General features: G+C 32.9%; 1 protein-coding gene across 19 annotated transcripts in view; it reads left to right on the top strand.

Moving 5' to 3' along the window:
• BIRC6 (baculoviral IAP repeat containing 6) overlaps positions 1-22,316 on the top strand; it is a 285,292-nt gene that overhangs the window by 135,247 nt on the left and 127,729 nt on the right. For all 19 annotated transcript variants that reach the window (XR_008995888.1, XR_005033811.2, XR_008995886.1 and 16 more), the window contains 11 exons: positions 4,184-4,294; positions 5,734-5,867; positions 7,266-7,393; positions 12,800-13,362; positions 14,260-14,435; positions 15,378-15,474; positions 15,620-15,814; positions 16,552-16,752; positions 19,453-19,732; positions 20,570-20,826; positions 21,063-21,171. Coding sequence is in view for 15 of the 19 variants with exons in the window: in XM_036931659.2 (XP_036787554.2) it covers positions 4,184-4,294; positions 5,734-5,867; positions 7,266-7,393; positions 12,800-13,362; positions 14,260-14,435; positions 15,378-15,474; positions 15,620-15,814; positions 16,552-16,752; positions 19,453-19,732; positions 20,570-20,826; positions 21,063-21,171 (2,251 nt within the window). In the remaining 4 variants the exon portion in view is untranslated. The remainder of the gene's footprint in view (positions 1-4,183; positions 4,295-5,733; positions 5,868-7,265; positions 7,394-12,799; positions 13,363-14,259; positions 14,436-15,377; positions 15,475-15,619; positions 15,815-16,551; positions 16,753-19,452; positions 19,733-20,569; positions 20,827-21,062; positions 21,172-22,316) is intronic.

Below are 22,316 nucleotides of genomic sequence, written 5' to 3'. Positions count from 1 at the left end.
TCTCATCTTTATTATGTCCCTCTTTCTACTGACTTTGGGCCTCATTTTTTCTTCTTTTTCTAGTTTCATTAATTGTGACTTTAGACTGTTCATATGGATTGTTCTTCTTCCTTAGGTAGGTCTGTTTTGTAATATACTTGCATTTTAGCACAGCCTGCATTGCATCCCAAGATATTGCGCTGTTGAATTATTGTTGTCATTTTTCTCCATATATTGCTTGATCTCTGTTCTTATTTTTTCATTGATCCATTGATTACTTAGGAGCATGTTGTTAAGCCTCCAAGTGTTTGTGGGCTTTTTTGTTTTCTTTGCATAATTTATTCCTAGTTTCATACCTTTGTCGTCTGAGAAGATGGTTGGTACAATTTCAATCTTTTTGAATTTACAGAGGCTCTTTTTGTGGCCTAGTATATGATCTATTCTTGAAAATGTTCCATGTACACATGAGACGAATGTGTGTCCTGCTGCTTTTGGGTGGAGTGTTCTGTAGATGTCTGTTAGGTCCATCTGTTCTATTGTGTTATTCAGTGCCTCTGTGTCCTTATTTATTTTCTGTCTGGTTGGTTGATCTGTCCTTTAGAGAGAGTGGAGTGTTGAAGTCTCCTAAAATGAATTCATTGCATTCTGTTTCACCTTTTAATTCTGTTCGTATTTGTTTCACATATGTAGGTGCTCCTGTTTTGGGTGCATAGAAACTTATAATGGTTATATCCTCTTGTTGGATTGACCCCTTATCATTGTTTAATGTCCTTCTTTGTCTCTTGTTACTTTCTTTGTTTTAAAGTCTATTTTGTCTGATACAAGTACTGCAACTCCTGCTTTTTTCTCTCTGTTAGTTGCATGAAATATCTTTTTTCCATCCCTTCACTTGTAGTCTATGGTTTTTTTTTGGGTTTGAAGTGAGTCTCTTGTAGGCAGCACATAGACGGGCGTTGTTTTTTATCTATTCAGTGACTATTTCTTTTGATTGGTGTATTCAGATCATTTACATTTAGGGTAATTATCGATAGGTATTGTCTTTATTTTCATTGCAGGCTTTCGATTTGTGGTTACCAAAGTTACAAGGGTGACTTCCTTACTATCTGACAGTCTAATTTAACTCACTTAGTATGCTATTGCAAACACAATATAAAGGTGTTTTTTTTTGTGTTTATATATTAGGTATCATATTCTGTACTCTTTTCTATCCTTTGACTGACTTTGGGATGGTTGATTTGATTTTGTATCTACTTATTCATTACTTGTTCTATTTTCTTTACTGTGGTTTTATGTCCTTTGGTGACAGCTATTTAGCATGAGTAAGAGTTCCATCCAGAGTAATCCCTCCAAAATGCACTGTAGAAATGATTTGTGGGAAGTAAATTCTCTCAGCTTTTGCTTATCTGGAAATTGTTTAATCCCTCCTTCCAATTTAAATAATAATCTTGCTGGGTAGAGTATTCTTGGTTTGAGGCCCTTCTGTTTCATTGCATTAAATATATCATGCCACTCCCTTCTGGCCTGTAAGGTTTCCTTTGAGAAGTCTGATGATAGCCTGATGAGCTTTCCTTTGTATGTGATCTTTTTTCTCTCTCTGGTGCTTTTAATAATCTGTCCTTATCCTTGATCTTTGCCATTTTAATAATTATATGTCTTGGTGTCTTCTTTGGGTCCCTTTTATTGGGAGATCTGTTTACGTCCATGGCCTGAGATACTGTTTCCATCCCTAGACTGGGGAAATTTTCATCAATTACCTTCTCAAAGACACTTTCTATCCCTTTTTTTCTCTTTTCTTCTTCTGGTGAATATTGTTCCATTTGGATTGGTCACACAGTTCTTTTCAATATTCTTTCATTACTAGAGATCTTTTTTTCTCTCTGTCCCTCAGTTTTTTTTGTAGTCCTGTTCTAATTTCTATTTCATTTACTGTCTCCTTTACTTTATGTATTCTGCTTCTGAATCCCTCCATTGTCTGTTTCATTTCAGATACTGTATTCTTTAATGATTGAATCATATTCCTGAATTCTTTTTTTTGAGAGGGCATCTCTATATTACTGAATTCTCCCTGAGTTTTGAATATTTTTCTGTAACTCTTTGAACATGTTTATGATTTTTATTTTGAAATCTCATTCAGGAAGATTGATGATTTTACTTTCACTTGGCCCTCTTCCTGGGTTTGTGGGATTTCGGTTTTAACCAGGTTCTTTTGATGTTTCGTATTTGTAGGTGGCAATCTACAGTGCCCAGAGGCTCTGCTCTCTGGCTGCTCAGCTCCTGGGGGGATGGCGGGGTTCGCAGGTGAGCAGGCAGTGTTGCCTGTTGGGTGGAAAGAGGTGTTTCCTGTTTCCCTGCAGTAACTGTCTCCACTGCCAGGGCCAGTTGGCCGAGTGTGCAGAGAGAATCCTCTATGGTTTGCAGATGTGGCTGCCATGGGCAGTTGCTTCCTTTGCCTGGCCTGGTGCAATGGTGGGGCAGCTGGTTTGTGAGCTGGTGCTGGCTGGGAGAAAGGTGCAACAGGCCTCGTGTCACAGTTGGGGGCCTAAGAGCTGCATATCCAGCTAGGGGCATGGAGCGCCTGAAGCTCCTGAAAGTTCCCAATCTGCTGGGCAGAGTGCACCTGGACAATTTTGTCAACCTGTCCTTTCTCCTGAGCAGCAAGCTTTGTGCAGTCCTTTCCCCTTTAGCTGCCCTTTTGCTGTTGGGAAGTCTCTCAGACTGCCCGCCTTTCTTTTGCCCTACAGCGGCCAGATATGGATTCCTGTTTTCCATAAGCAGCTAGAATCTGAGTGTCTCCAAGTATTCCACCTACCTTAGCTTTCCAACCCCACTAATCTCCAGAGCACCGTGTATTTTAGGTTTTTGCTCCCAGAGCAGATCTCCATGGCTGTTTGTTCAGCAGTCCTAGGCCTCCACCCTCTCCCCACTCCGTTTCTCTTCCTCCTGCCAGTGAGCTGGGGTGGGGGAAGGGCTTGGGTCCTGCCAGATCAAGGCTTTGGTATGTTGCCCTGTTCCTTGAGATGTGTTCTTTTCTCCAGGTGTATACAGTCTGGCACAGCCTTCTTTCCTGTTGCTCTTGCAGGATTAGTTGTATTAACTATATTTTCATATTATATGTGATTTTGTAGGAGGTTTTTGTCTCACTTATCACGCTGCCATCTTTAATCCTCCAATCATTTTTTTCTTTTTTAAAGACTGTTTTGTACTTTGTTTTTAGAATGTTAAGTAACACTAATGCTCAGTCTATTAATGACTAGAGTCAGTAATATTTCACTAGAGGTCCCAAAATGAGGACAGTCTAATTCTGCCTTTCCTTCTTCATTTATTATCTGAAATACTTCATAAGGATAAGCTTTGGTGGTATAATCTTATGTAATAGAGGTCAGAAAAATGCTGGAAATTTTTTGTTTTTTAAAAATAGTTTTTAAATGAACTGCTTGACAGTCTAAATTCACATGCATGGCCTTTTGTTTCCTTAATAAATACCTGTATGTTTGTGAATTTAAAAACATTTCTTATATTTCTATTATAGTAGTTAGGCTTATTGATGTGAAAATTGTGCTGTTTTTGGCCAAGAAGATGTTTCTTTTTTATTTTTTAATTTTAACACATGAGTATGTTTTTGTTAGGTTATGTATGATAAGTGTTCCAGCCTCTCTGTATTTCCTACCTGAAATCTGTAGTCAGCCATTTTTAACAGGTATTTTAAGAGCCCAGTCTGGCCACTGTATTATGTTTGTGTATTTTTGAATAACTTCTTTGGCTTCTTCAGCTGTCTTAGTTAATTCTCATTTGGCCCTTGCAGGTGACCTAATTGCTGTTTTAGTTTGTGCTTTTGTTGTAAAGTTACTTTGGTTTTGAATAGTTGGCCCCTCTCCCTGTTTTTCTAGTATACCCTTTTATTTTAAATTTTTGTTGCTGTAGAATGTGGGGGTTATTAGTAAAACACAAATTGTGTTGCACTAGAAATGCCTGTACTTTGGAAACGATGATATGTTTATAGCGATAATGTTATTTTATGTGTTATTGGCTGAGCTTTAAACTTAGCCGAGAACTCTTCATTTATATGTTTTGAGGAGACTAGGTAAGTGAGTTGATTTAAAGAAAAAAAAGTCTTATTCCTTAATTCATTCTTTCCTATTTTAATTCTTAGTAGACGTTTGATTTTTCTAAGTAAAGAAAATTTTCCCTTTCTTTTTTCTGCCAGCATCAATAACAAGCTTTCTCACAGTGTTAGCTTGGTATCCCAATACTCTGCTCCGGACATGGTGCCTTGTGCTTCATAGTCTAACGCTCATGACCAATATGCAGCTTAATTGTAAGTTCATGAATTTTTTCCTTTAAATCTGTTATTCCTTTAAATTCCTTTAAATATACTTTATTATTTTTGCTCTCAGATTCTTAAAAACTTTTTTTTCAAGAAGTGATGTAGTTGTGAAAATGATTGAATTTCTTCTTTGACTATGTCTCTTCTCAATTTGTTCTTATATATCTTATGCTTGTGCTTCTTTACTTTGATAATATATTGACAATATAAGTACTTTCATATGTACCACCAAGTTCAAATCATATTATACCTTCTAAAAATTTAATAGTTATTACAATAAAGTTGTTTTTAGAGTACAAGGTTAAATATTTACCGTTGCTCTGCTTTATGCTGGTTGTTACTTTTAAAGTACCTTTGTACTTAAAAATGATTTATCATTATAATAGTCATGAACATACATGACTAGGTTCCTCAGTTTGTTTCCCACTTTTAAAAGCTATGTTCCTTCAAAGTAATTGCTTTTTCTCAATTTTTAATGTCCTGTTAACTTTTCTACTATCCTCACCCCCACGATTTTTAAATTTTTCATTAAGATAGTAAAATAATTTCTGAACCTTCTTAGAAAGGAACTTCTAGTGCTTTCTATGGTTTTATCTGTCCCAAAGCCCTGAAGATAGTCTCCTACATTATCTTCTGTAGCGCTTATGGGCTTTACTTTTCACATGTAGATACAGGTTTTTTTCTGGCATTCTTGAGATTGTTGTGATATAGGGATGAAAATTCATACTAGAACAAGGACTAGCCTTTTGTGAATTGATTTCTGTAGGTTATTACAGCAGGTAGGTGAATTTCATCCCCATTCTGTTTAGGATTAATGTCATTAAATAGAAAGGTCTATCAAATTGATAGGTTTGAATCATTGGGTAGTATCAAAGTGATACTCCTTTTTTTCATTTGGAATATATTTCCCAAATTTGGCATCAAAAGCATTATTGTCTGATTCTGAAGGTAGCGTTAACTCAGGATATTTTATTCAGTTCAGAAAATTAGCATGTTACTTATAAATCAGTTAAGTATACAAGATTTTATGCTAATTACATGCAAAAAAATGGATGTTTTTTGTCTTAGTGTATGTTAGAAAGCTGAGTTAAAATTTACCTGAAAAGTACATCTCTATTTCTGATAGGCTGAGATAATTACTAAGAATAGGCCCACCAAAAGGTCAGTAAACATTTAGATATTTCTTTTCCTCTTGACTGTTACACTGAATAAGCTGCACATTAAACTTGGCTTTTTCATGATTGGAGTAGGTGAGAGAAAGATCTGTGGTAGATGACTCTAGAGAATGAGTCCAGTTTAGTCAATACTGTAAAGATTCAGACCCTCTTAACAGACTGACTCCCAATAATAAGTGAGTTTTCCTCACTTGCTTTCCATTTTTTCAGGGTCCTTTTCATTAAGAGCCTTTTTTTTTTTTTAATGTTTTATAGCCGGTTCCAGCAGTGCCATTGGAACTCAGGAGAGTACTGCCCATCTCTTGGTTTCAGATTCAAACCTGATTCATGTGTTAGTGAAATTTCTTTCTGGCACCAGCCCGCATGGAACAAATCAACACAGTCCACAGGTAATACAACTTTGGAAAACTAGTGATAGGCCCAGAATATTCAATAAAAATTAAAATTATAAAGAAAAATGCACCTAAATATAAGTTTTATTGCTAAAGTATTTAGCATAAAAATAGATGATATTTATCAATGTAATAAAATGTTTTAAGTGATTTATAATAGTAATAGCTATACTGAAACTGAATTATAACAGGTAGTCAATTTTTTTCTTTGATTTTTACTAGATTTTTATGTAGTTACACATTTTTAGCATTTATTTTGGATAGCTAGAGAAAAAAAGCATTTAAAAAAGTGTTTATCTGAAAGTCAGGTAAGCATTTAAAAATTTTTGAATTAAAGTAAAAAAATAAAAAATGTATGATGTTTAGTGACCACTACTGTCAAGACTTACAATTCGTCTAATTTAATCATTTTATAATAAGTATTTTGTTTAACAAAAAATACCAAGATGTATTATTCAGGGCTTATAAACATTTTTAGTCTTAAGATTTCCTTTATATCAGCTTCATTTTTTGTTATATTGTACTCTTTTTAAAAAATATTTCTACTTCATTATATTTTTTTCATATAAAAATATATTAAATGTTCATAGTTTCTTTTAAATGAAGGTTATTTAAGATTCTTGTAGGGCTATCATCTTTTCATTCTTAACATTTTAAAATTCTTCTCTAGATTTGCCATTAGATAAGTTCTAACTTAGCTGTGTAGCTGTGATCCCATATATTAGTTCACTTACTAAAAAGTATTCAAGAAGCCTCTATGTGCCATGTGTATGTACTGACTAGTACTAAGAATATTAAATAGTTACCGAGTCTCTGTCTTTTTGGGCTTAAATTCTTTTGGATACATTTAGTTGATGTTCTCATACTGAATATGCTTTAGTTTGTAGATAACAGTAAAATAAATGAGACAAACATAGAAGTAGGAGAGAAGAAATTACTTGTAGTTAGATTGGGCCAGAGTTTTGGTGGGGGTAGAGGCATGTTACCCAGTGATTACTGTACATGAAGATTGCATGAATTTGGACTCTGAAGATTCCTGAGATACTGATTCCAACTTCATTAATTTATTTGTAAGAAAACATACATTATTTGTATTGCCCAGAATGGTATGATGAGTTAATGGTAGAACTAGGTGTCAGGGAGCATGCCACTGTATAAAATAGGATTTTATTTTTCCCAAAATTACTGCACAGTTTTGTGATGATAGCCAATTAGGACTGAATAAAATAATGTGTGGAGGTGTATACAACATTCCAAAATATAATTCAGGTTACTTAGTGTGGTTTCCACTATCATTTCTTTCATTGATGACATAGACATTTAGAAAAAGTTTTTTATGAATTGGTACAGGTTTGTTTTTAGCTTTGGGGTTTTTTTGTTTTGCTTTCTCCTCAGGTTGGTCCAACAGCTACACAAGCTATGCAAGAATTTCTTACTCGACTACAAGTCCATCTTTCTTCAACATGTCCTCAGATATTCAGTGAATTTTTGCTAAAACTGATTCATATACTTTCAACCGAAAGGTAACGTTCAATATATGTATACATTGATGTAGAAGTAATATGTAAAATAAATTTTTCCTTACCATTTGTTGAAGGTTTATTTGGGAACAGATGAGCAGAATAATAGGGACTAAGTGGGAAGGGTTCATTAGTGTGGTTCTTGATTGTTTTCATTTAATTTCATTATGGATCTCCCAGACCCCTGGATTCTCTTTATTAGGAAAGGAAATTAGTGTGTCAGATCCCCACTTGCTTCTAATGATTTTGTAGATTAGTTACTAGAAACCGCCTTGGTGAAATTTATTTGAAGCTGTTTTAAATGACTTTAAAATACAGATACAGAATTAAATCAACAGTGATTTTATTTGAAACCAATATATGATAAGAAAACCTGAAAAAGATAGCTTAAAAAAGAAAATTATACTGTAATCTCATATGGAAATCCCAAATAAAATTATGAACAAAATCAGCCAATAAGTTAAAAGGATAAATTGTAACCATGATGGATTGATTCTTAAAATGCATAAATGGTTCATTATCATATAATATGTGTTAACGAATCATTTCCATCATGCTAAGGAACATTTCATAAAACAGTGTTATTTTCTAATAAAAACTTACTAAAATGTAAACAGTGTCGTCTTACTCAAATTATAAAAACACTATATGATGAAAAGCCAAATTTTGACTTGTTTGGTCATTTAAAAATTCCCATCAGTTTCAGAAACAAGTTAAAGATACTGTTTGCTATCTTTCTTAATTTCATTCTGGAAGCACTGGTGAATTAAAAATTTTTTAATATATAAGAAAATAGTTAAAACCAATTGTGGCTTGTATGACTCTTTTCTTTACATATTAATTTTAAGATATTAGAAGCCACAGAGAAAAAGGTATAATTTAAAAATTATTTGTCCTTTTTGTTGATGTGGTGGATGATGTTGATGGATTTTCAAATGTTGTACCATCCTTGCATCCCTGAGATGAATCCCACTTCATCATGGTGTATGATCCTCTTGATACATTTTAAAATATGGTTTGCTATTATTTTGTTGGGTATTTATTATGCATCTATGTTCATCAGGGATACTGGTCTGTAGTTTTCTTTTTTTGTGGTGTCCTTGCCTGGTTTGGGTATTAAGCTTACAAAACAGTGTAAGTTTTTGTATGAAACTTCAGTACATTCAAACTGTGTATTCATGCCTAAAAAGATAATTTATTTTCAGCTATTTTTCCACCCCCTTTCACCCAACAGGTAACTCATAAATTTTCTAGCATAGTTTTTTGTTCATTCATTTTTTAATATATTTTTTATTTTTATTGGTATCATTAGTATACATTTACATGAACAACTTTGTGGTTACTACATTCCCCTCATTATCAAATCCCCACCACATACCCCACTACAGTCACTGTCCATCAGCATAGTAAGATGCTATAGAATCACTTCTTGTCTTCTCTGTGCTATACTGCCTTCCGTGTAGCATAGTTTTAAAAATAGGATCCATAAGGCTATGGCCTAAGATTACTCTTAGTGTGTTGTTTGTTTTGTATGTTTTTAAAAAAGTCTCTGGTGTCCTGATAGATTAGCCAGCACTTCTTTAGTTAATAACGTGGCTGAAAATATACACCCAGTTTTAATATAAAGAGTGCATTCAGCTCTATCAGATAAGTGTTTTGCAGATACTTTGTATTGGTCTATGGATTATGTTTTTATTTTCTTAATATCTTTAAAAGGCAGATTGTTTTTATTTTTATGAAGCATTATTTGTCAACTTTTTCTTAATATATAATTCTTTTTGTGTCATAAGATATTCTTTTCCTAACCCAAGATCATACAGATAATACTCTGCTTTGTTCTAGTAATTTTATAGTTTTACGTCTTACATTTAGGTTTATGTGGCATTTTGAGTCAAAGTTTATTTTTTTGCCTGTGGATGTTCAATTGTTCCCATACCGTGTTTTTGTAAAAACTGTCTTCTTTTCATTGAATTCTGTTTGAACCCGTTTCAAAAATCAGTTGACCACATTTGTTATGCTTTATTTCTGGAGTCTTTAAAAGAGTTGATGTTTGTGTCTGTTCTTTTTCAAGTACCACATTGCCTTTGTACTTTTATAGTTTTTGAAATCTGGTAGTGTGGATTTTCCAGCTTTGTTCTCTTTTTGTAAGTGTTTAAACTATTTTAATTTTTTACTTTTCTGTATAAATTTTAGAATCATTTTACTGATTCTTCTCCACTCTCTCATCCCCCTACACCCCCTAAAAAAAAAATCAAACAAAACCCTGATGGATTTTCTTCCCAGTGTATCAATCTGTGCTTCAATTTGGGAAGTGTTATATAGCCTCTTTGAATTTTTCTTCATACACAGTCATGTGGTCAGTGAGTAAAGAGCATTTTATTACTTCCTTTCCAAAGTGTATCTCTCCCCTGACCCTACTGCCATTTCTTGGTTAGTAACTTCAGTATGATATTCAATTAAAATGGTGAAATTTGCCCTTCTTGTTTTTTTCTAATTCTAATTGTGAAAACATTCTTTCATAAGTACAAATGTTATTAGCTATATCTTCTTTTGCAGATAGCAAGTTGAGGGAGTTCTTTTGTTCCTAATTTGCTAAAACTTTTTAAGAAATCCTATTACTCTGGAATTTTGTGAAATGCTTTCTCTGAATCTTTTGAAATTGTCATATGTAGTTTCTTCAAATAGTCTGTAGATTTGGTGAATTACATGATTGATTTAAGTGTTCATCATGATGCATTCCGAAGATACACTCACTTGGTCATGATGTATTCTCCTTTTCATATTTAATTAGTTAACATTTTGTTGAGGATTTAAAAATCTATATTTATGAGGAATAGTTTCATTTTTCTCATAATGTCTTTGCTTTCTATATTCTATATCTTTGTTTTTTTTGTCAAGTTAATTATGGAGTCATAAAATGAGAGATCTCTTACCTGTTTTCTGGAAGAGATTGTGTAAAACTGGTAATACTGCTTACTTAAATATTTGGTAGTATTCACCATTGAGGCATCCCTGGGTCTAGCGTTTTCATTGTAAAAAGAATTTTGAATTTATTTTATCAGTAGAGGATTATTCAGATTTTCTATTTTTTCTTTAATAATCTTTTGCAGTTTGTGTCTCAAAGGAATTTGTTCATATCCATGTTGCTGAATTATTTGTAATACTTCCTTATAATCCTTTTAATGTCATAGGATTTAGTTTGATAACTTAAAAAATTTTTGATACTGGTAATTATGTCATTCTTGCTAGCAGTTTATCAGTATCATTGGTATTTCTAAGAATGAACTTAAAGCTTTCTTGACTTTCTTTATTATTTTATTTCTAATTTCATTGGTTTCTGCTCCAATACTTAGTATTTCCTTCTGCTTTGTTTGAGTTTTATGTATTCCTTTTTACAAAGGTCAGATTAATTGGAGAGCTTTCATCTTTTCTTATGTAAGAGTTTGACAATATCTGTTTTTTAATTGACCTGTTTAGACTGTTTACATTTAATGTAATTATCAATTGAGTGTACTTAAATTTATCAGTTTGCCAGTTTTCTATTTATTTAATCTTTTCTTTATTTCTTAAAAATCTCTTTCTGACTACTTTTGGTTTAAATATTTTTTATTTCATTTTGTTTTCACTGTTGGCTTAAAGTAAAAAATTGTGATTATAGTGTTTGCTCTAGCTTTACAACACAGATCTGTAATTCATCACAGTCTGCCTTCAAATATAACTTGTATAAAGTCAAAACTTTATATCAGTGTACTTCCAATTTCTTTCTCCCATCTTTTGTGATGTAGTTGCCATGTTTACTTTTACATATGCTGTAAACACATAATATGTTCCTACAGTTTTTTGCTTTAGATATTCATGTATCTTTTAGACACTGAAGTAAATAGTATTTATGTCTGAAAATGGACAAACCTCTTCTGCTGGGTGATTAGTATGAGGATTTGAGGCATTCTTTTCAGGAGCTGAGCTGGGTTTGGGCTTGATGTTGCTATGGTTACCTTTAATGTGGCATTAGCTTCAATTTAATCTCACCTCTGTCTGCTTCAGTACAAGGGTGTTGTTTCCAGTGTTCTTGCTCCATCCCCAACTTTCATTCTTCCTTATACATTTGCACCACAGTGGGATTCTCTCCATGGCTCCACCTTTAGCAGCCAAGTGCTTTTGCTTGTTTTCTGTGTTTGCTAGGCTCCTAGTAGAGGCAGGTGTTCTTTGATGTTGTCCACGCAGTCTTTGGTAGGTCCTCTGTGCCTGCGTCAGGAGAGGGACTTTCTCAGTGAAATTTTTCCCCCTCCTTTTGTCAACCAAAGTCTGGCTTGTTTCTTGGCCATTTCTGAATAGGAAAACATTGACTGTTTTCCAATGGTGGGAACCTATTAATGATACTTTTTTTTTTTTTCTCAAACACTAAGATACATGGTGTATTTTTCAGTACCCATTCTTGGATTATCTAACACCAACTGGTTGTTCTGTAATTCAGTCCTATTCTGACACCACCCAAAGTTAGCATCAGACTCACAGATGTAACTGCTCAGTCCCACAAGATTGTCCTCACTTCAGAGGGCTGCTCAAGTCCAGGTCCCTAGTTGCCTACACTTCTGTCTGATTTGGCTACAGATTTAGGGGTTTTTACAATGTCCTTCCTTAGGTTCAATTAATTCTCTAGAACTCATAGAGGAACAGCCAGATGGGATAGATGTATAGGGCAAGGTGTGTTTGGAGTGCTGAGGGCGCATACCTGTGAATGGGTGTGATTATGTGTTAAGACCCTCACATACCCAGCATTTAGCAGTATGTTAAATATTTTAGCTGGATTCTTCTTATTCTTTTATAAATTAGCAGTGTTTCTTTTTCCAAATTCTGCAACAGGAAAGCCAATCCTTGTATTTCATCTTCTTGGAGGTGCCTGTCTTTTTATTGATTTCAGGCTTCTTGGTACCCTTTGACCTTAGCTCTCTGATGAATTCAAGAAAAGTTATGACTTGAAGTTAATTTGCTTTTTTCTTGTTAGGTTGAGGATGACAGTCTTTCCATGTTTTAGTATTTTAGGCATAATTGGAACTTGAGAGCATTCAGTTTCAATGCATAAAAATCATTTGATGGAATTTTAATTTTTGAAAATCAAAATCCTTTTGGTATGTAAAATAGAAATATTTGAGTCTATAACTTTTATCACCTCTTTGATTTACTTTTCCTTCAGTTTTCTATTTGGAAGGGAAGTCAATTTTTTATTTTCTGTTAAATGGAAGCAAGAACAAAGAGGAGCTCAGGAAGAGATGGAAACCTTTTGCTACAAAGTGAAATAGTGAATACCAAGATTTTAATTATTATTTAGCTTTCTTTTGTATAGTGGTGGTTACTTTTTAAAAAGCAATTTAAAATGGATTAATTTTTAATCCTATCTCTTTTTTGCAGGGGTGCCTTCCAGACAGGCCAAGGACCTCTTGATGCCCAAGTAAAGCTCTTAGAATTCACACTGGAGCAGAATTTTGAAGTTGTTTCAGTTAGTACTATTTCTGCTGTGATAGAGTCTGTAACCTTTTTAGTGCACCACTATATCACTTGCTCAGACAAAGTCATGTCTCGAAGTGGATCAGATAGCTCAGTGGGTGCTCGAGCATGCTTTGGGGGACTCTTTGCCAACCTCATTCGTCCAGGGGATGCAAAAGCAGTTTGTGGTGAAATGACAAGAGATCAACTCATGTTTGATTTGTTAAAACTGGTTAATATCTTAGTACAGCTGCCTCTTTCGGGCAATAGAGAATACAGTGCAAGAGTGTCTGTGACCACCAATACGACAGACAGTGTTTCAGATGAAGAAAAAGTCTCAGGAGGCAAGGATGGTAATGGAAGCAGTAGTAGTATTCAAGGATCACCTGCGTATGTTGCTGACTTAGTGTTAGCCAACCAACAGATTATGAGCCAGATTTTATCTGCTCTGGGCTTGTGTAATAGCAGTGCCATGGCCATGATAATTGGTACGTATTGAGAATATTAATCTTCTACTTGTTTCCAATACTATTATCTCTTTTCTTCGGCAATAGATGGGTTCATTTTTCTTTTTATAGTATAAAGCTACTTCATTGTAAACTTTGTCAGGATGACTAATTTTTGTTAGTGATGGGTTTCAATCAACAAATAACTAAAAATACTTTAAAAAATTTAGTAAATTTTTAATAAATTAGAAAATACAAAATGACTTGTAGCTAATTAAATTAGGGGAAAAATAAGTCAGATACCATACTTTGTAGTCATGCATCTATAATGTTTTAAAGTTGAAGAATTTCATATCAAATTTTGTAATAGGAAATCAGTAATTTTTTAATTCCTATTTCCTTAAAAAATGAAATATAAAATTTTATTAAAAGTTTAAAAGTTTCTATGGCACCATATTAATGTCAAATTTGTATATTGTTGCTTACCTCTTCTACCTGTATGAAAGCTAATCTATTGTGTTAATTTTTTTAAGTAATTGAACTTCTATAGACAGTGACAAAATCCATACCTGATGTATTTTTTCTTGTTGGTATTTCTTTGTGTCAGTAAAACACCCATATCTTCTGTTTCAATAGATGTTTTAAAGTATAGTTATATAACATCACATTTTCTCTTCATTTCCTTTTGATTTATAGTTATTATGTAGAATGAGGTTCCTTAGTCATATATAAGAGCAACTTCTTTTTATTCTTTCTTTTTATAATAGAGTTATCTTATATCAGAAGATAAACCAAAAAAAGATGCTTTACTGAATGATTGATAAGTATTTTAATTTTTAGGTCTATTTATATGAATACATACACATGTGTGTGCATGCTTCTCTATTTTAATTAAGGATATAGTTTTTAAAAAATGTGTAATATTTTTATTTAAACTAGGGGCAAGTGGATTACATCTCACCAAACATGAAAACTTTCATGGAGGGTTAGATGCCATATCAGTTGGGGATGGATTATTTACCATACTGACAACTCTTAGTAAAAAAGCTTCTACAGTCCACATGATGCTGCAGCCAATTTTAACCTACATGGCCTGTGGATATATGGGCAGACAGGTAAGTTCAATCTAGCAACAACTGTAGTAATTTAAGTAGTTTCTGGCATTGGGAATAGAGAATTATTTATAGGACAGAGACAGTATTCTTTGGAAAATGAACAGTATTGTCAGGTGGAACTATACATTATTATAGAAGTTGAAAAGTCAAGTTTCATTGAAGTGCCATTGTCAAAGATAACCATGGTGATAGAAGAGTAGAACATTTAATGTATTTCTAAATTTTAGATTTATTCCCATTGTTCCAAGAAGTAGTTCTTTCATTTTTCCTGAAAATAGCATAGTTGAATCCCAAAATGTTTATTTAGATGTTACTTTTGAAAATTTAATATGAATGTTTTCAAGCTTATGTTGCATAGTCTCCTTTCAGTTAAAAAGGATTAGGGTAATTTTAAAAGAAAAATGAGTTAGAATATTACTGTTTCATATTTACTTTTTGAAAAATGAAATTCGGAACCAGTATGATTATTTTAACTTCTAGTCCATTTAATGTTTTTTTAATACAGATTTTAAAACATAATTTATGGAATCTTTTGTATGTTAATATGTAAATATAATTTTCTTAAATATTTATTGCATATGCACACACACATCCATTCAATGGTAGATACAAAGATATTTAAAAAGGATCAATTTTTAAATGAAATTAGTGTCTAGTGAAAAACAACATCAATGCACATTATGGTAGAAAATGATAATAGTAGGTAAAAACAGATACTTTAAAAATCCTCTTAGTTCAGAGAGGAAACTGTTCACTTCCTTTCTGATCCAGGTGAGATTTCTTGGGTATTTTGGCAGACATTTCCTATGTAGTGATTTAGATTAAGGCTGTTTGTTTTTTCATAATTAAAGAATATTACATTCAGTAAGAAGTTTAGTTGTCCTCATTCACAAGAAATTAATTACTATTTTAAAATCACAGTATGCATGTGTATTTTTTTAGGGCTCTCTTGCTACTTGCCAGTTATCTGAACCATTGTTATGGTTTATATTGAGAGTATTGGATACTAGTGATGCCTTGAAAGCATTCCACGATATGGGTAAGATGAAATTCCAAAAATTGTCATTTAAATATAATCTTTTTCTAGTATATTATGTTCTCACTTTTGTAGTCTGTGAAGACTACTCATTGTCAAATCTACTTATCTTAAGATAATTTTCATTTAGTATTCTTTGTAAATTCAGGTGGTGTTCAGCTCATTTGCAACAACATGGTTACTAGTACAAGGGCTATTGTAAATACTGCAAGAAGTATGGTATCAACTATTATGAAATTTCTTGACTGTGGTCCGAATAAAGCTGTTGACAGCACTTTGAAAACACGAATACTATCTTCTGAGCCTGACAATGCAGAAGGGATCCATAACTTCGCACCCCTTGGTAAGAATTATTAAATCTTACTGATAAGAATTTATATAGTTTATTAGCTGGTATAAGCAAAAATAGTTGTCAAAGTAAATTGATCATGTTATAATATCACCATTTTGATTATAAACAATTGATTTAAAGGGTAGTAGTTTTTGAAATATTGTGATTAAATGAAGTTTTTAGTAATTCTTTAGCAGTCAAGTTTGTTTTTCTGAGTTTAAATAGAGGCACAATTTATGAAAACTATCAGTTTTCATTGTAAATTCTGATCAGTTTTAAAGCACTTGTTCCTTTTTTTGAGTGGTGATTTCTTCTTAAGAAACTTCACATTTAAGTAGTTACTCATTTTTCTAGTCTTACATAGTTTCTTATGTTTTTCTTTTCATATTTCTAACTTATGAATAGTAACTTAGAATAAAGGTGATTATTTTCAAGTTGAAGGTTATACTGGACATTGTTTTTTACTTAAATCATTTGAGAATTGTGCTGGATTTGTTGTTACTACTTTAGTTTTTATTTGACATGTGAGTGTGAAGAAATTAAGCAGCAGTTAATAAGCTTGTCACCTTGCCAGTTGACTTGATGTATTGCTGTTTTGTGAATACTGTGATAAATCATGCTAAGCATACTAAATACATTCATAGCATCAGATGTTCAATTTTTTCTAGTTTGTTATTATTTGAGTAATTCTCAATGCTTTGTTTGGTTTCTTTTGCAAGTTTTTGTTACATTTAAAATATCTTTTATAGGTACAATCACATCTAGCAGTCCTACTGCCCAGCCAGCTGAGGTGCTCTTACAAGCCACACCACCGCATAGGAGAGCTCGCTCTGCTGCTTGGTCCTACATCTTTCTGCCAGAGGAGGCTTGGTGTGACCTTACCATTCACCTTCCTGCAGCAGTGCTTCTTAAAGAGATACATATCCAACCCCACCTTGCATCTCTTGCAAGTGAGTAGTATTTTTTGCAAAGAGACATCATGAAAATAAACTATAATATAGAAACTTAAAAATGAGAAAAATACTTAGTGAACAGTATACACTTAGATATAATTTCCAGATTGCTTAGATTTGAACAGTTTTTAGTATAGTATCGAACATTACCACCAAGCATTTCCCATTCAGTGAACTGACATGGCTGTTCCCCTCAAACAACTGGAATGTTTGGTGAAATACCAACACATATTCCAGCTGTATATTATTTTGCCTTTCCTTTTCCCCGCACATTTATTAAGCTATAGCATTAAGTTGAAATGAGTTCGTTTACACACTTGTAAATAGCAAACTTAATTTCTCTAGTCTAGTCCTCAGTCCTAGCCCTGTATGAGAAATTAATATAAGTTTATTTGTCCTTCTCCCCACCCCCATGGTAAGAAAGTTACATCTGTAAGGAATTCTTCTATTGTAATATTTTGAGTGGAACAATTTTAGTTTAATATTTTGAATATTTGAGTGTGATTTTTAAATTTAATACTCTGAATATCATTTGATGCTTTTTTTGAATACGTTATGTAACTTTGTGAAGTAAATAATTCAAAAGACTTTTAGAAAATGAGTTGTGCATTAAGAGGAGCAGGAACTCTTTCAAGTATTCCTGAAAGAATGTGAAAGTCTATTTTGCATTTTCAATGATCCCCAAATTCTTTCAGTATATAAATAATTTTTATAGAATTGTTGAAATTGGCACATTTGTTTACTGATTGAGTCTCATTGCCATCAAATGTCACTCAATAATTGGATGAACTGTGGGAAACTTTGTAGATCCCTGACATATTTAGAAGAATAAACTTTTCCACGTGTTTGCAAGATCAGATTGTTACTATATCCTAATACAGTTACAGAATCCATACTTCTTAGATAAAAATGATGCAGTGAATATAATGGCAGAAGGAAAATACACTAATCCACAGTGTTTTGGCAGGTCAAAAGCAATTATATGGTAAAATGTAAGTCTATATAAGATTTAAGGAAAAATCTGAGATGATTTTATTTGAAAGAGGAATGAATGGTTCATGTAAATGGTAGCTTTGAATTGTGGGGCTAGAATTTGCAGATGGGAATTGCAATAGGAAGAATGTTACAAAGGAAACTATTATAAAAAATCAGTAGGTGATGTATCCTTTGTGTTAAGTGTTCTTAATAAAACATTTTGGTTTTATTATTGGATTGGAGCAGAAATTGAAGATGTGTTCCCATGGAAATAATAGAGCCTTTAGAATTAAACATGGGCTTGAATATAAATTGTGCCATTTGTTCATGTTGGAGTTTAGATTATTTAGTATCTTTGACTCTGTCATCTTGTGGAAAATACTTATCTCCAAAGGTTATGAAGATAAAATTTCAAAATTGATGTGATCTCTCCAGTTCTCAGTGTAAGCCTGGCATGTAATTGACATACAATAAAAGTTACTTTCTAATTTTACACTTGAAATTAAAATAAAAATCAAAGTCGGAAGGTTGTTTTATTTAATAGGTATATTTATTATATGGGTTTCCATGTTATGTTAGAAAAATTAATTTTACCATAGCAGCTGCCACGTGTTCTTCATTGGTCCTCCTTAAATCTTAGCAGGAAATTATTCTTTTAAAAAATCATCTGGATATTTAGTTAAATTTTGAAAGGGAAACTAAAAATTAGAGGAGAAGCAATTTTTAAGTGTTTCAAATCAGTGGATTATCGTAGTGGTAAAATAATGACCTGATAGAAAAGCACTTTTTAAAATTACATTCTTCTTTCCCAAATTATTTACAACAGTAAGCCATAGCATATTAATCAAATGGTCCTATGTTGTTGATAATAATTCTGAGTAAAATGTAAATAATAGAGTAATTGCCTATTTGGCTATTTTTTTTCCTTGGAGAGAATCAAATACAGTAGTCTCCCTTACCCATGGAGGATACGTTGATGCCTGAAGCCATGGATAGTACTAAACTCTCTCTCTCTCTCTCTCTCTCTCTCTCTCTCTCTCTCTCTCTCTATATATATATATATATATATATATATATATATATATATATATATATATATATATATAGTTTTTCCTATACATACATACCCATGATAAAGGTAATTTATGAATTAGGCACAGTAAGAGATTTACAATAATAAGTAATGAACAATTATAATAATAAACTGTAATGAAAGTTACATGAATGTCATCTCTCTCTTTAAAAATATCTTATTGTACTGTACTCACACTTCTTCCTGTGACTGATGAGATGACAGAATGCCTATGATTAAGAGGAAGAGAGGTGAATGACATAGGCATTGTGACCAGCATTAGGCTACTATTGACCTGACATACATCCAAAGGACCATCTGGTTCTGGACCGCAGTTGACCGTGGGTAACTGAAATTGCAGATAAGGGGGAACTACTGTACATGTAGATAGACTATCTTCAGTTACTCTTTTTTTAGATGAATGTTAGAATTTTTTAAGTGCAATTTTCGTTTTATTGTGAATCTCATATTTTATGTTGGAAAATAACTCCAAAATCAGTTATGGTGAAAGTCAGTGACAAAGTATGATCTGGTGTATAAATTTTCTTTTTGAGGGTTAAGTGAAAGCTGCTGTTTTACCAAGATTTCCATTGAACTATGAAGTCTAGTTCACCTTTTCTTCAGTAATTGTTTGCTTTTATCTCCTATAGCCTGCCCATCCTCAGTGTCTGTTGAAGTAAGTGCAGATGGGGTAAATATGCTACCTTTGTCCACGCCTGTTGTGACAAGTGGTCTCACCTACATAAAAATTCAGCTTGTAAAAGCTGAAGTAGCTTCTGCTGTCTGCCTTCGACTTCATCGTCCACGGGATGCCAGTACATTAGGTCTTTCACAAATTAAATTACTGGGCCTCACTGCTTTTGGTACCACTTCTTCAGCAACTGTTAATAATCCATTTCTTCCATCTGAAGATCAGGTATCTAAAACAAGGTATGTTTTCTTTCTCATTCTTAAAAGAGCTTTCTGATCTTCTTATGAAGTTATTTATTCTTATTTTTAGGGCTTAGGAAGTTCTTTGTTCCATAGGTGTTTATATAATATCATAATTTCATTAGGAGTAATAGAGACGGTAACTCTGTAGAAGCAGAATCTTGAAGCTTGTTAATATTGAGACTTATGTGTGTTTAATCCTTGAGATGATCCAGTGTGGTGGGCATAGGTTCCAATTATTTGGATTGTAGTCTAATGTAAGTATTTTCAAATGCATATCACCAGGAGTACATCGGAACCATACAAACTGACCACATAGACAGGGACCTACTCTTGGTAATTCCTAAACACTAGTCTTCAGAAGGGTTAGATATGAACCATACAAACAAGAACCTGAATATAGTCTTAAATTCACATTCTTGTAAATATTGATGGTTGAAGATTTTATAGACTGGTTTTTATTAAAGGTCTTGCCTGATTAAAAAACAATTTAGGATTTCTTTTTTTATTCTCAAGCTGCCATATAATTTTACAAGTCTGTGATCTTATGCAGTTTATATTTGAACATATAAGCATATGTATGTATATAATTAAAAAGAAAGTAAATAGTTCCTTAATGCTATTAGCACTTAAGTATTTTTATTATGGGGGAAACTCACTGTGTTTAATTCTTTACTGATATTATGGTATTCTAAAACATATGTTTTTATTTATTTTACTTTATTTGTTCCCATTTATGAAACACAACATGCTGATCCTTAACAGTTTTGTTTTACTCTGAAATAATTTGAGCTATTCAGCTTCATTATATAAGCTATTTTGTGTTGCGTATTTCAGTATTGGATGGTTACGGTTGTTGCATCATTGCCTTACTCACATAAGTGATCTGGAAGGAATGATGGCAAGTGCAGCCGCACCCACTGCCAATCTGCTACAGACTTGTGCTGCCTTATTGATGTCCCCGTACTGTGGAATGCATTCACCCAACATTGAAGTAGTGCTTGTAAAGATAGGACTGCAATCTACCAGAATTGGCCTGAAGCTTATAGACATTCTTCTGAGAAATTGTGCAGCATCAGGCAGTGATCCTACAGGTGATAATTAACTTTGATATTTAAATTTTTACTCTCTGCAAAGTAATGACAGTTGAACTATGTGATCTTCATGATTTAATTTCCATTATGGCTTCATCATCTTTGGAGTTTGTTTTTTGTTGTTGTTGGAATTTACAGAAGAATTATTTTTAATGAGTAATTTTCAATTAAATTGAGCAAATCTTCCCATCCCTTTGTTATTTAGCAAACCTTTTCTTTTGGTTCTTTGTTGCAAGATTTGAACAGCCCTTTACTTTTTGGAAGACTGAATGGACTCTCTTCTGACTCTACAATAGATATTCTTTACCAGCTTGGGACAACTCAGGATCCTGGAACAAAAGACAGGTACATGTGATCTCATTTTTCATTTATGAGCACACATACACAGTCACACAGTAGTGAATGTTACTTGTAATACTGTCTCACAGATCATTTCTTAAAAGTTAAGACTGTTGATTATATTGTACATTTTCCTGTATACTTTATATGATACAACTTCGAGAGATATTTGTGAGCATTAAATATAAGTTTTTATATATTTGGACATATTTTAAGCAAATCTAAACTCAAATGGAATTCTTAGTCAATACTGCTTTTGAGGAACAGAATGGAATAAAACATTACATATTTTTTGTGAACCATGTTGTGATAGGATCTTTTTAAGTTGATGGTGTCATATCATGCTATCTATCTTAGGTAGTATTCACTAAATGTGTATTAATATAGGACTACTGTGTCTATATGGGTACTTGTATTATTTTGATAATGGTTAATTAATTGATTTCTTCTTCTTATTGATTACTTAAAATACTCATTGACCGCTCTTCCTTAGACTCCCTACCATCTTTTTTTCTGCTTCCTACTACAAAATGAAACCATACCAAGTAAATAATACCTGGTATGATAAATAATGTCATACCAAGTACATAGACATTTCCTACCCAATGAAATTTAAAGGGCCTTATTCTTTAGTCCTTCTGGGTAGAAAGAGGGATTAAGCATTGTTATATACCTTCCTAACCATGTTTCTTTTACTGTGAAGTTAAGAATCTTATGGTCTAAACTAGAAATTTAAAAGCCAAAACAAACAAATGCAAACTTGACAACAGTTCTTATCTTATTTTTTGTTTTTTTATACAGACTCCAAAGCATTACTGCTTTAAAAAGTGTTGCTCTCACTTATTGGTCCCCTGTTCCAGAGTATTGAGGGTAGGGTAGCACTTGAAAAAGTATATGTATTGGGGCTCTATTCTATTGTCAGAATGAAGAAGGGTGGGTGGCTGCTACTGGTATTTAATGGTTGTAGGCCAGAGGTCTGAAACATCCTGTGTAGCATGAGATTCTCCACAGTGAAGGATTAGCCCCAAATCACTGCCTCTAGGTTGTGTGGATTTCTTATAAAGTGAGAAAAAATTTAGAGGTAATAGTTTGTTAATCAGTCTATCCTATAATTCTAGATGTTTATATACTTTGTTGTAAATGAGGTAAGA

The sequence above is a fragment of the Manis pentadactyla genome, chromosome 2 (genome assembly GCF_030020395.1).
Source record: "Manis pentadactyla isolate mManPen7 chromosome 2, mManPen7.hap1, whole genome shotgun sequence".
Lineage (NCBI taxonomy): Eukaryota > Metazoa > Chordata > Mammalia > Pholidota > Manidae > Manis > Manis pentadactyla.
The sequence above is the reverse complement of the archived record's forward strand: the minus strand, read 5'-3'. Positions and strand labels throughout refer to the sequence as shown.